Below are 15,631 nucleotides of genomic sequence, written 5' to 3' on the forward strand. Positions count from 1 at the left end.
TAGTGTCATTAATATGTTTTAAAAAGAGTTTGAATTAAAAGTCACTTAAATCATATTTGACAATCAAAAAGGAAGCAGGCCTCCCATCAACTGAGGCAAAAGCTTAATGTAGCCAGAGCTCTAGGTGGCAAACCAGGAGTACACCAAAGAGAATAGTAAAACATGGGAATTAACCCCAACCAGATCTCCCCCCCAGGCAAGTCCATACCTACATGAATCAGTCTTAACAACTCACATAAGAAAGAATTGGGTCTTTATGTCTTTAAGTCCCGATGCCACTTATGAGACTCATTCAAAAATATTTCTGAAAAGTCATTTCCCATGCATATGCTGTCAGATGCTTCCTAAAGAAGCACAATTATTCTTGTGAACTCACCTACCAAGTTATTTTGTTAATTACAGAAAGGACTATAATGTTACAGTGTGTCCATAAGTCTGTAGTTACAAAGAGAAGCAATATTTTCACAGCTCTAAAAACAATTAACACCTGCTGGTGACTTCTCTTGCACAGTACGTACAGGGGTAAACTTTTTTTTTTTTTTGGGGGGGGGGGGACCTTGTAGAAGGGGAATTGAGAAGAGGCTCCTGTAGTTTCATCATCCACCCAAAGGATAAATCCTCCACAATAGGCTTGTTATCTACAGCCATCAGCTCACCTAGGGCAATGTGAACTCTCTTTTTTGTTGCAAATCAATTTTCAAGGCTTAGGTCTCTGTGATGTCCTGGTCAGAGACTAGATTTATATTCCAGACGTGTACAGGGTCACAGTGCAGTGTTTTGCCAAACTGTAGAGTGACTAATTTCTAGAGGTTGAGATAGTTCATGTGGAATAGCCTGACACTAGACTGATCCAAGAGATTTTGGTTTTTCAATCAATTTTTGGTGGATTATAGTCACAGAAAGAAGAACTCCTAGATTTTATTGTATTTCTTCTCAGTCCTTGTATCCCAAACAAAATCAAGAGGGATGTCTTTATGTCCAAACCTACTTGATTGGTCACTTAGCATTCAAAAGCAGCCTATCACAGGATATAGCTGATTGAGCATGGGATCACTAACTCAATATATGTTATTCATAGCTATTTAAAAAACTAAAACCAAAATAAACACCACCCTCTCTCCCGCCTCCCCCAAGCAATTTCTGAATACTTCACTATCAATGCCTTTTTCTGTACAACTCAAATCCAAACTGAGAATTCATCCCATGACAAAAGTATACAAAAACACTGGAACTTTAACAGAGCAGTCACTGTAATTCAAATTTTCAAAAAGCATCTAAGTTATTCAGCATTAGCTTTTCTGTCAATTGCCCTTGGTATACAAAGGCTTAGGTCCTATTCACTTTCAGTGATACATAGGCTCCTAAGTTGCTTAGAAATTTTGAACATTTTTCCACACGTGCATAGAACAACTTCACTGTAAGTGGATATTTATTAGGGGAAAGACTGTGCCTTTAGCCACAGCCTATAGGAGGGAGACTGTAAGGAATTCTGCTCCAGGGAGGCAAAATGTTTCCAAGAACTTTTGGATGCACAGACTCTGCATGTCTGAGATGATATTCTTTTGAGGGATGCAACTTACTCTCTCTCCTGTGCAGCGGGCCAATGTGTTGGGAGACAGGAAGAAAAAGCCATGGACTTGCCTTCTCCCTACTTCCTTTGGGGGGCTGTGCGCTGTAGAGATAGTAGGTAGGGCAGGAGCAGCTCCTGTGCTTCGCAGAACACAGTGGCTGCTATTTTGCCTGACCCTTGTGTGTGCTCTGAAAGGGGTCTTTATGCCCTTCCTCCACACTATGCTCTTGCTTAAGGGCCTGGCAGAATTTGGCCCTGTAACAGGAACACCAATTTAGATTTATGGCTTACTTCACAATCAACGTTTCAGTATACACTAGAAACTGGTTCTACTGTACCTACAAAGGCACATACAGAGCAACAGGGTAAAACATGGCACCTCCTTCAGGGTGGTGTGCAGAATCTGAGGTATTACTGGTGGGTTTTCAATACTATTTTCACAGAAGCTTTGCCAAGCCCACACTGAATGCCACCAATTTTACCACACCTTTTAACTGTGGTGTTGCTATACAGACTATGAAGGCTGTATAATTGATGACAGTGCTACAGCATGTATTCTACTAGAGTTGGTTCTAAATCCAGCTGCTCAGTCCAGAGAGAGAGAGAGAAAGAAAAAATGCATGCTTATATCCAAAAATAAAGTACTACTCTAACCGGGATAATGACTTTGGTCTGCTATTACTTATTTGTATTTATTTCTGGATCTACTGACCTAGACTCTTTCTGTGCTGTTGTAGTTTCCTTAAAATGTAGTGAGGAGTTACCGTAGTAACAGATGCAGTTCCCTTTTTGGGTAGGATACATTTAAAAAAGATTGCTAACAACAAAATACAATGCCAACATACACAATGTAGCTACTGCCCAAAGCACCAGGCCAAATAGCCAGGGCATCGCTCAACCAGGTAGCTTAATAAGGGTTTTCCTGGTTGAAAATGTAACGGGGCTAGGAGAGACCGAGTGGAAGCTGTGTGTTGAAGGGAGCAAGCCTGCAAGAGTTGAGAGTGTGTGACTGAAGGGAAGCACAGAGACAGAGATTCTTGGGCACAGTTTGCTGGAGTGACCTGCTAACGTTTGTTTCTACTGCGGTCAGGAAAAAGGATATTCATGTACATTTTTTATTAACTAACAAGACTGCATCAAGAATATTTCTGAATCTCATTATAATTTCTCATTCAAAAAGAAACAAACCTACAAGGCTAGCTCCTCAGGCTTAAGAGGAGTAATACAAAACACTAGCTGGGTGACATCTTACTTAACTGAACAAAGGGTAACGGAAAAAACAGAGTTCCCCAGGAAGAAAAGAAGAAACTGGAATAACTTGGATTTGTGATAAGTTGCAGGAGCACTGAGAGCAAATAAAAATCTGGAGTATTTATCTTAACAAAAAAAACCCCTTCTGTTTTAGACAAAAGGACTATTATTCAGTGGAGACCAGAAATAATAATAATAAAAAGTAGAAAACTATGATGAATTTTTCATTAAATTTAGTTTTATTTCTGTATATATCTTAGGCAAGGGCTATGTAGTACTACAATCTCCAACGTATTTTGTGCAAAGGAGCTGAGTTTTGTTTTACTGTTAAATGGTTGTAGTGTAATTTCACTCTCTCAACCCAGCCTGTTTGTGTGTCTTATCCACCTGTCGTGTCCTGACATACAGACTGTAAACTCTCCTTTGTTATTGTCTGGACAACCCCTACTATAACAGGCCTCTGGTCCTTGATTGATGTTCTTAAGCACTACCACAATGTAAATAATAAATAATCTTGTGAGGTCTTGTGAATTGGATTCTCCGTGAATAATTAAAATCAATATGATATGTTTATCAATTTACTCTATAGGAAACACATACTCTGCATTACAAGCTGAAGTCAGTGATATATTTTTAGTGGAGGAGGAAGAAGATATTTGCAGGGTGATACTCACCTAACACAATGACCTATTTATCTCCATCATTTATCAATAACTCTCTCTATATATAAAATCTGTAAGTGGCCTGGAACCTAAAACTGTTTTCTCTGTGACATGTGGTCACAGTTGTGGTCAGCAGAGGCACCTAAGGTGAATCTCCTCCATTAGTATGACAAAGTGAATGGCTGGCATTCTCCATGGCCTTTGGAACTCAATTCCTTCCCAACTCTGTAACAACCAGATTTCTTTTTTAGTTTCCAGGGTGCACTTTATAAGGTCACTCCTTTCCTCCTTTGCCCATGAGGAGCTAGATATTGGGAAGGGCTGGTAGTAGTGATGTAATGTTCTAGTTTGGGACTGAGTGTGGGTTAGTTAATTTCTATTATATTAACATTGCCACTGGGTATTTTATTTGATCTGGGGGAATTGGTGGGTCTCTTTAATTAGTGTATTCTTAAAAGATTGTCAAAAATGCCTAGAGCATTAGGCAGGCATGCGTACTGTACACTGTGAGACTCTAAATATATCCAGCATTTGGTTTTTATCTCCCCCACTCCACCTCCCTTCCCCAATATATACAGCGCATCACATCCTACTAGAAACTAATAAATCACTGGTTGAACCTTCTTTACATAAATATTTTAAAAAACTATTTAGTGTATGTAATTCTGTTTTACACAAACCACCGGAAATTAAAAAGGTAGCTTCTGGAAGACAGCTGAAAAGAGCATTCAGATAATCTCATGATACATCATAAGAGTACGGTCCATTGTTATACAATGTGTTTGATATGAAGGACCAGAAAATTGTAAATGCTATCTGACAATATATTAAGAATGAGGTCTGCAAAGGATTTCATGAGATTTGCAAACTTTAATGCAAGAATTATAGCACGCAGCAAATTGCTGTAGCTCTTAATATTGCATGTAAATTTAACAGGAAAGTTTAATAATAGATTATTTTTGTGACAAGATGCAAACCTACTGTCCGAAGAATCTTCCTTTATCCTGTACTTGCAATTTATTTATGTTTTCTACGAAATTGTGTCTAGCAGGCTTTGCTTTGTACTGAAAGCTGTAAAATAATCCCAGTGTCATATCTTGGCAAGCTTACAATAAGAGTTCACTTGCTGGTGAAATAAACATTGCTTCCCTTTTACAAGATTATTAATGGGTCAAATAGGCTGCTGTTTGTGGCTCAGGAACTATAGAATGGACTGGAAGTCCTGTTTTAAACTTACCACTTTTGATCTCTGATGCATTGATTTGCATGAAAAGAAACCCTCCGACATGTTTATTCTCTGTTCTCCACATGTTGATATTTTACTGAGCAGGAAAGATACGTTCTAAGGTCCCAGTTCAGCAAAGTGCTTAAACACATAATTTATTTTAAGCCCATAAACAATCCCATTGAGTGCAATGAGAAAACCACTCAGGAAGTGAGTCCATACACCAACGGTTAGGGTGCTAGTCAGGCAATCAGGAGATTTGGGGTTTGACTCCCTGCTCTGCCACAGACTTTCTGTGTGATCTCAAGCAAGTCACCTGTCTCCCTCTGCAAAATGGGAATAGCAGCACTTCCCTGTCTCATAAGGGTGTGACAAGAACAAACATATTGAATATTGTGAGGTATGCTTAATAATATTGGGTTCCTAGCTGGGCCTCTTGCTCTCTTTTGTAAAATAAGACAGTTCATGCTAGGCTGATATTTTCTTTATTATATCAATATTAATTCATTTATAACAGATTCAAGTGAACAGCATTTCCTGCATATTTTTAAAGATTCCAGAAATTAGCTAACGTCTCAGCTAAAAATAGTGTACCAGAATTGTTTAAGGAAGCTATAGACAGTATCCGTGAAGGAAAATTTGTACCGGTAGCTTGTGCTGGCAGTTCTTGCCTTCCTAAACATATTGCCATATTTTATTAAAAGCTAGTTTGTACTTTTATTATGTTAAAGTGATCATCTTTTATTTTTTGAATGATAAGGAATATTCCCACTGACAAGCTTCTGGGACCATGTGCATCCACTTATGGACTCAGCACTAGGAAAAGCTTTTTCAGTAGCTGGTACATCATTAGTTTAAAGGAAGTGAAGAGCTGCAAATGTTTTTAAGGAAAACACAGACTGGACACATCCTGTAATTTCTCTCTCCCTCTCCCCCTCCCCCTGGATGATGAGCCAACTGGTCCTGTTTACAAAGGCACAAAAAACTCCCATAGAATTGCCATACTGAATCAGACCCAAAGTTCATCTAGCCCAGAAACCTGTCTTTAAAAGTGGCCAGCACCAGATACTTTAGAGGAAGATGCTGGAACAGTAGCTGTCAAAAATGTCCGTCTTACCTGTAGCTTGGAGTAATAGATATGTTGAAACCCCCATAGCCATACAAGAAAGCAGGATGAGAACCATCCAATTTAATTCCCTTCTTGTGGACAATAAACATTGGGATCTTGGTACCATCTTTGCTGGGGTAGAAAACCTAAGACAACACAGAGGAAAGATATTTGAAATACTGTTAGTGCTGGGAACTATTTGAGAACTCACAAGTCACAAGTAGTTATTTCTACGCTTTTATTTTATACGGATACAAGTCTGGGAACTGTCAAACTGTAGCCTTTTCCCTGTATTTAATAGTTTATTACTGCAAAAATAGAGAAAGGCCATTGCTATCATCATCCACAAGGTGTGTGAAATGGCTTGTCCCTAACTTCACTGACAGTTTTAAAAAATATATACTAAAATAAGACCAAACACCTTATTAAGAGTATGATTCTGCTACCTTTACTCACTCTGAATAGTATTTACTCAAATGACTAATGGTCATTGAAAACTTTATGAAAGGAATATGATAAGCTACACAGACAAACAGGACAGACAGTAATAAGAAAGATAAATTACCATTTAAGATAAAATATATATTTTTAAAATACTAGAACTAGACATTCACACAAGAAGGAAAGCAGGGTAACTGAGAGGTAGGAGAAGGAAGCTTGTGACAAATACCGTTGACCAGTGTCATTGACATCAATGAATTTAATGCTTCAGCAATTCCCCAAAAGATTGAGTAGGCAATTAGAGCTATCAGAAGCTGACAAATAATTCTTTTAAGAATTATATCTCAAAATTCCAGAGACTGTTGCTGCACTAGGAGCAGGAGAAACTGATAAGCTTATGGTAAAGATTCAGTGATAGACCACTAAGGACTCGGTTAGTACTAGATAACTGGAGGCTTCATGAACCATATGAGTATTTAAACAAGGATCATAAAATAAAATAAAAATGCAGCCCTGTATGGGCGTGATCCTGATGACTGAAGTCAACTGGAGTTTGGGACCTAAAAGCACAATTTTAACCGTGAGAGACAGACTGCAGCATTTTAAAAATCCAGGGTAACATATCTAGGAATATTTATGTTTGAAAAACATCATGTTTTATTTATTTTTATTGTGGATATTATTGGGTTGGCCCACGGTTGTTCCATCATTAGTCACAACAGCATTATTACATTTGTATTAACAGCATTTTTCACCAATTAGAAGAAGAGTCACTTTCACACATCATATTTTAGGCAAAAGAGTGATCTTTGACCAGTCTAAGAGTTTCTTTGTAGTAATGCTAAACTTTTACAGTAATGAAATCACTGAGATGGAAAGAGACTACTGAACATTTTTTAAAATGTACAATTCAGTAAGGGACACACACACACCGACATACGTCTGGATTTCAGACAAAGCATTTACACTTGCCCTTAGAACTGACTGACCTTGCAAGGTTAAAAAAAATAATAGGAAACTATTATAACAAATTCAAATTGATTTGGGAATACAAACCAGAGAGGGTTATTAAAGAATCACAAATGTCAAGACTGTGGTGCGTGAAAGTGGTGAAATAGGTGGGATGTGACAAAATGGCCAGCATGCAACCCATTGTTTGCTTTGTACTGTACATACCTAACTATGAACAACAGGATGATGCTGTATAGTCTGGTGGGAAAGAACTCGGCAGAAAATACAGAATAGAGGAACAAAACAAATCTAAAGTAATTTGACCAGGTAAGGCTAATGGACTGAAAAATGGCTTATGCTATTCAGTGGAGTAAGAAAGAACAGGAGGATATTAAATAACCGTGGATGTTACAATCTCACAAAATTTTAATACAGAAGACAAACCATGAAGAATTCTTAAGATGAATGCATAATGTACGGAAACCAAGGACAAGACATTTGGCAGAAATATAAAAAATATAAATAGAAATAGCAATCTACATCCAGAAATGAAAGCCTCATCTCTAAAGGGCTTCTCTTCACTTACAGTAGTGCAGCAGAACCGCTGGAGCACTTAGTGAAGACGTTACCTGTGCTGACAGGAGCTTGTCCCATTGGCACTCCACCTCCCCAAGAGGCAGTAGCTTTGTTGACGGGAGAAACCCTCCTTTGACATAGCAATGTTTATGCCAATGGTTAGATCAGATTTTCCACATCCCTGAGTGACACAGTTATACCGACAAAGTTTGTACTGTAGAACAGGACTACGAAAGCTCCTGGGACTACTACACAGGGTTCAGGACTGAAGCCAGGTGCCCAGGAGTCAGTTTATCCAATCCTGTCTGGCTTATTTTCTTCCGCGGGGGTGGGAGTGGTTTGAGAGTGGGAGAAAGAGGAGCTGAGTCAGTGCTGCCTGAACTGTGCAGAGGGGTGGAACTGTATTCTGCTCACAGAGTCACCCAAGCTCTCCAACAAGACACTCAAGGACTTGAAGCAGGAGACACAGACCCTTCCTTTTGCCCCTGGGTTTTCTCAGCCTAACTCTCTCCCTTAAGCCTGCAGGGGCACCAGCTGCTGCAAACACCTCAAAAGGGGAAGCACAGCTGAGGGGACAATCACCCCTAAAATCCATGCAGTCCTGGGACAGAGCTGGGGATCAGACAAAATTACAAAGCTGAGCTGTTACTCAGATATCTTAAATTGTTTGGAATTTCCTTCAGTAAAACTCTGTAGCAGGGAGGCCTTGCTAAGCCGCCAGCGGTTGTGGAGGCAGAAAAATCCTGGAGGGAAATTTAGGAAATGGGGTATTTCGCTGCTATCATTGACTGTCCTGTCTGAATCTTCGCCCAAGCTGCAAACAGGCTAAAAGTACCATTGTAATGGATTTTTGGACAAGGATTTTGTGGCTACAATGATCCTGCTAAATCTGGGGGTAAAGCTGGAGGTATCTCATCCTTAAACTGATGGTGCTGATTCAACTCACAAGAGCACAGATATTCCAAGGCAGTGGCTTTGTATTAAGCCATTCACTTCAGTGTGAAAGAGTATTACAACACATACCATATGGTTGCACACTATTCTGAAATCCACCAAATAGCTTAGCTCATTTTATGTTGTTAGTGGCAAGCAGAGCCCTGTGTTTTTTGCAAACGTGAAATAACATGAAATAAAACAAAAAACAATGATTAAAACAACATATGATGAAAAACTCTCTGGAGCAACAGCAGCTCCTGCCCTCAGATCCCTGCTCTGGGCATAGAATCTCAGGGTTGGAAGGAACCTCAGGAGGTCATCTAGTCCAACCCCCTGCTCAAAGCAGGACCAATGCCCAATTACATCAGCCCAGCCAGGGCTTTGTCAAGCCTGACCTTAAAAACATCTAAGGAAGGAGATTCCACCACCTCCCTACGTAACGCATTCCAGTGCGTCACCACTCTCCTAGTGAAAAAGTTTTTCCTAATAGCCAACCTAAACATCCCCCACTGCAACTTGAGACCATTACATCTTGTTCTGTCATCTGCCACCGAGAACAGTCTAGATCCGTTCTCTTTGGTCCCCCTTTCAGGTAGTTGAAAGCAGCTATCAAATCCCCCCTCATTCTTCTCTTCTGCAGACTAAACAATCCCAGTTCCCTCAGCCTCTCCTCATAAGTCATGTGCTCCAGTCCCCTAATCATTTTAGTTGCCCTCCACTGGACTCTCTCCAATTTGTACACATCCTTTCTGTGTGTGTGTGTGTGGGGGGGGGGGGGCAAAAGTGGACACAGTACTCCAGATGAGGCCTCACCAATGCCAAATAGAGGAGAATGATCACTTCCCTTGATCTGCTGGCAATGCTCCTACTTATACAGCCCAAAATGCCATTAGCCTTTTTGGCAACAAGGTCACACTGTTGACTCATATCCAGCTTCTTGTCCACTCTAGGTCCTTTTCTGCAGAACTGCTGCCTAGCCACTCGGTCCTAGTCTGTAGCAGTGCATGGGATTCTTCCATCCTAAGTGTACAACTTTGCACTTCTCCTTGTTGAACCTCATCAGATTTCTTTTGGCCCAATCCTCTCATTTGTCTATGTCCCTCCAGCATATCTACCTCTCCTCCCAGTTTAGTGTCATCTGCAAACTTTGCTGAGGGTGCAATCTACGCCATCCTCCAGATCATTAATGAAGATATTGAACAAAACCGGCCCCAGGACCGAGCTTTGGGGCACTGTGCTTGATACCGGCTGCCAACTAGACATGGAGCCATTGATCACTACCCGTTGAGCCCGACGATTTAGCCAGCTTTCTATCCACCTTACAGTCCATTCATCCAGCTCATATTTTAACTTACTGGAAAGGAATAACACATCCACTGCTTTCCCCTCTTCCACAGAGCCAGTTATCTCATCACAGAAGGCAGTTAGGTTAGTCAGGCATGACTTGCCCTTGGTGAATCCATGCTGATTGTTCCTGATCACTTTTCTCTCCTCTAAGTGCTGAAAAATTGATTCCTTGAGGACCTGCTCCATGATTTTTCCAGGGACTGAGGTGAGGCTGACTGGCCTGTAGTTCCCAGGATCCTCCTTCTTCCCTTTTTTAAAGATGGGATTACAGTGTGGCTCAGGTCTGGCCTGGCCACCCCTCTGTCATGATGATGGGAGGGCAGCCGCTCCAAATTTGAGCGAGTGTCATTGTGACCTGACACATTGGGCTGCAGTGCCGCTCAGTACCTGCCCCCTCCCATTGGGGGTGTATGTGGGGGGGTGTTGGATAAAATGATATAACAAGAAATTCAGAAAAAATAAAATGCAAAATTATTAAAAAAAATAAAAATAATTTTATGGCTCTTTAGTAATAAGTTGTACCCATCCCTTCCCTCCAGCTCCCCTAGCTAAGGGATTCAAAGGTTCTAAGTTGCTGTGTATCATATTCATTATGAGCTTTCCCAGCTCCTGCAAACTGGCTTTGAGCATACCTTTGTATCAGTTTGGCTGACTTACCTTTCAGATGTCAACTGTCTCCACAGACTAAGGAATAAGATCAAGCCCTCCACTATAACCTTGTGCTATTCATTACTGCCAAGTTCTGTGCAGCTTCACCTGTGACATTTTATGAAAATCACTTAATGAGCTGATGGGCAGCATGAGGGAAACTCAAGGATCTGCTCACTCAGCAGATGCCATACCTGCCCCATGTGATGTGGCAGAAAGGCAGAACAACTGGCAAACGCTTGCTGCCTTCCCACAGCTCAGCCACATACATGGGCATTCTGCTGAGATGTGGGAATGCATGCCTGGGCAACCAAATTTGGGAATGTCGTGCAAAATTGGTCATTCTTGGCTATTGTACTCTCCACCAGGGTAGAAGCTGACCACTGAGTGCCATCCTTGACTTCGGAATTTTCTGACCAAAAAAACCCCAAAAACACAAAAACAGGTTAAACTTATTGGAAAAATGTTCATGAGAAGTTGGATGAGCCAGGATATTGGTAATGGGAGACAGAACCTCTTAAGCTTTTGATGGCAGCTTCAAATCAAGTCTCAGCTTGGTAGAGATCAAATGTTGCTACCATCCAATTGCTGCTCAGCAGACTATATCACGGGTTCTCAGTTTTTCATAGTATGTACCAAATCTTAACAGATTTTCTTGAGGACCACTTCCCTTTCAATTGCACAGACTATCTCCCCTTCCATTTCTGATTGCATATTACGGTAGCAACTACACACATTACTAACTTGTAAACGTAATATCAGGTAAGTATTTAATGTATTTCAGCTGTCTTTTTTTTAAATTTAGCAGCTGGAAACAAAGAGTACCAATACCAGAGAACCAGCTGGCTCTCTGCAGACCACCCATAAGAGCTCTGACATACAAGCTGAAAATCACTGATCTTTATGAACTGAGTCTAATGATGTCTGTTCCCAAGCAGACAAGTGTTCATATCACAAAAAATACCTTTCTGAGAATGCCAAAGGATGGTATGAACCTGAAAGCTGAACTTCATGCACTCTCTCTCACTCCTATGGTTTGTCTACACACTAACATAATTAAAACCCAGCTATGTTGTTTTAGTGTAACGCCTTTTGTTATTTCAGTGCAAGTCTGCCTGTGGACACTCTTACTTACTTACTTAAGCCTGTCCTATTTTGATTTAAATAAAAACCAAATTAAGCCAAATTGATATAAGACATTCTTAATTCAAAACAAGAGCATTCACCCAAAGACTTGTACCAAAACAACAAAAAGCGTAACCTAAAACCAATTATTTTGGTGTATTTTAGTTCCCAGAAGTGCCCCACTAGATTAGATTTGAGACATGTTGGTGTGGCCGTTTGCACTGTTTCTACCTATGCTGTATTTGTTCTATTGATAAACAGAAGATTTAAATCACCAGGAATGCAATCAGGTTTGTTCTAACAAGCATGCAGTGCTTCTAAAAGGATTTTTAATTTCCATTTTTTTGGTGATGATGCTTGTAATTAATCCACATTTCTAAAATTTAAACAAATTTGGTTTAAAAATCCTTCTTATGAGTGCATCTCCAGTTAGCAACTGCTTGTCCTAAACCTTTCAGCTAGTGACAATTTAACTTAAGAAGTTATTCTGCATGGCTGAGCTTCTTAGCATAATTATTTACAGCTTCTATTCTAACTAAAATAAAAAAGAAACAAAAGCAGAATGACATTTGTTACACGGCTTCCTCTTTTCAATCTTTCTGCTTTCAAAGGAAAGTGAGACACCCTCATGTCTATGACACCACACTGAACACTAAACAGGAGTTATTTTTACAGCTTTCCGATGAGCCCCAACAGAAATATGATCCTTTCCAACACATGGTATTTAGTAAGTATCTTTATCACAAGCACTAGCTGCAAAGTGAAATACAAAGCCTTTTTGGCATCCCACTTAAAAAAACCAACAATTTTTGTTTCATCAGGGCTAAGCAAATACAAGTAATTTCACAAATGAAACAAACAAATAAAGCATACCTCCAGGAACTTTGCCTCTGGGAAATTTACAAAAGTTTTCTTTAATTTACTATTCCATTTCATATCATATATTACTTGTGAAATTTAGGGACAAAGCTTTACATCGTTTTTGCCCATCTTAAAATGACGTTTCTAGCTATTGGCATGACCATAGCAGTCACCCATGAAACATGCACCAGCAATCACTAGAAAGTTATAAAGCTATCAAAAGGGTTTTTTTGTTCGTTTGGGGTGGGGTTTTTGTGCGGGGGGGGGGGGGAATGCTTATTTTAAGAACTCCCAGGAGTTAAAGTATTTCAGTTTAGATAAAATCGCTTGGGCAGAGACCAGTAGCAAGAGGTTCAGGGGAAACACTTCCCAAAAACTTCATCAATTGACTCCAATGGAGCTACACCAATTTATACCAGCTGAGGATCTGGCCCTCCAAATTTTTCCACCAAGTGACTGCTGTTGACAGATCAGTTACTTTCCCTTGACAGTAATTTCCCTGACCCTTTCTAAACATGAGCTTTTCTAACAACTGTCTGAAGACTGATTTAAGAGGGGGTTTTTATCATTATCATCAGTGAAGATTAAACATTTTAAATAAAAAGACAACAAAGGAAAAACAGCACGTCAAGGTGACATTGCTGTTCAGAATTTAAAAGTGTTTCACTCCAACTATCTCTGTTAAAATAATGATTACTCCCCTGCCCCCGCCCCCCAAGATGAACAAACAAGGGGTGGGGAATCAATTCAGGAGACATTGAGATATGTGAAGCTATTTACGCTTCTTCAAATAGACTCTTTTCAACTGATTCAATCTCACCTTAAATTTGGTACTCTCTCTGAAGTAACTGTCTATCAGTTTATTTATAGGACCAATAATGGGAAGGGCTTCTATCTGAGAGATTAAGGTAAACTGGAAAGGGCAAGCCCTACAGAGGGAAGAATGTCTAGCGATGGTATTTCACGTCTAATTTTAGACTCTGACAGCTTTTACTGGAGAATGTTTATAAAAGGGTACTACTGGTTTCTGTTTGATCAGAGCTAGGAGACATCCACTTGTGCTAGTTACAGTGTATTAACCATTGCTAATATACTTTAATAATAACAGAGTATAAGTCTGTTGCAGCTATAGTATACCAAAAAGGCAAATAAATAAAAATCTTCTGAAAAAACAATAACAAAGCTTCAATCAAATCTCCTTACATTATGAGATAAACGCACATATGACTAATTTATGGGTGGAGGTAAGACTGAAAAAACAACCACTCAAAATTATAGCCCTGCAGCAAAAGGTGCTATATTGTTGAGAAAGCATTCTTATTATATACAACACTCTGTGCTGCTCTGGCTGGGTAAAGAAGCTTTGGAGTGGTTGTAAATGTATCTTCTGCTGCCCTTAAGGACCCTTTATGCAGTTGGAGCAGTGCAAAGTGGTTTTAGCTAAATGAGAATCAGGACCCCTATCACTTAAGAAAAGCATAAGTAGTAAGCACAAAAGACTTCAAATCAAACAAATATTTTAAGAAAGTCTTCTGAGCCATTTCGTAGTCATCCAAGTGTTAAAGAAACCCCAAATATTCATTTTTAAAGAAACTTGCATTCCAGAGATGGCTTTGTTTTAAAACTTAAAACCTTGCATAGTCACCATCCTCAATGAAGAAGGCAACTTGGCTAAGTCTGTTTTTTTGGATAATTTTTTCACTCTCCACCCTGGCTTCTCTAGAACTCCCATTATTCACGCATCAGTCTGTATCTTTTCTTACACTGTCACATAGGCTTTGAAGGCTCCCCTAAATAATGCACGAATAGAGCACACCTTTGTCACCAAAAATACCACCTTTCTAGGATGCATTTCAGCGCTACGTAAGTTCTGTTTTCTTAAGGCAATCTGGGGCCCGAGGCACACCACCACATGGGGATTCCGGGACTCTGCCCCCTACTTCTTGTATATGTCTTTATTCTTTTATTGTTGTTATTTTGAAAGCTTTTTATATATGGGGAATAGGTAGAAAGCCCTGATTTCTTTTGGTTAAGATTCACTTAGAGCATAGGAGACCTGTCATTCAGTTATATATGAAACGCAGATAGCCCTTGAGAAAGAAAGTCTATGGTTATCCAACTCAACATCTAAGGTGACAAGTAGCGTCCTTTCCTCCATTCCTCCAGAACCGTGCAAGAGTACAGACTTTGCTTACGTACTTTAGTTTTTGGTGTGATACGACAACGACTCAGGATAGAATGAATGCAGACAACTATTTTCCGTCACTCACCAAAAAAATAAAATAAAATAAAATGGTGCCGATGTTGAGATAGACACATTGAACCAAAAAAAGCTCCCAAATTAACCAAAACAATTCTCATGTGAGTAATTATAAAATATGTTCCAGTTCATGCACCTCAAGGGACACCATCAATTTAAAAGTCATACTTCTGTCTGAATTCCCCCCCATCCTCTCAATACTATTATAATACCTAAAATTACTAAAACTGAAAGTGAACTAAGGGGCAGGAGGAAGAAAATCACCTTATTTTCAGGTTTTTCCTTGTTGTGACATGTTTGTTTCTTTCATGTGACAGCAATTTATGAATACTCCGCTTCATTGTTTCCCCTGTTTAATCACACCCAGCTCCTCCTCCTGTGTGTGTAGGTCTCTCACACAAAGCATGAATGAAAAAGATTTTTTTTTAAATAGGAAAATCTGATCGTAAACCCACAAAAATTGTCAAGGGAAAAATGGGAAGGTGTAGAACCTGAATTTTTTTTTTTAAAGTTGAAAATAAAGGATTAAATTTCAAGATGATGTTATAAAAAAGTTAGAGAGTTTTTACAGTAAAGATTGCAGATTACTGCAATAGATAAAACCACCAAAAATAATCCCATCTGAAGAAGTCTAATGCATATTTCTTTAACTATGGGTTTATCTAAAAAA

At 39.5% G+C, this 15,631-nt stretch overlaps 1 protein-coding gene across 1 annotated transcript in view; it reads right to left on the bottom strand.

The window, feature by feature from the left end:
- PREP (prolyl endopeptidase) overlaps nucleotides 1–15,631 on the bottom strand; it is a 166,648-nt gene that overhangs the window by 14,922 nt on the left and 136,095 nt on the right. The window contains exon 11 of the mRNA XM_074948177.1: nucleotides 5,826–5,962. Coding sequence (XP_074804278.1) covers nucleotides 5,826–5,962 — 137 coding nt within the window. The remainder of the gene's footprint in view (nucleotides 1–5,825; nucleotides 5,963–15,631) is intronic.

The sequence above is a fragment of the Natator depressus genome, chromosome 3 (assembly GCF_965152275.1).
Source record: "Natator depressus isolate rNatDep1 chromosome 3, rNatDep2.hap1, whole genome shotgun sequence".
NCBI classification, from domain to species: Eukaryota; Metazoa; Chordata; order Testudines; family Cheloniidae; genus Natator; species Natator depressus.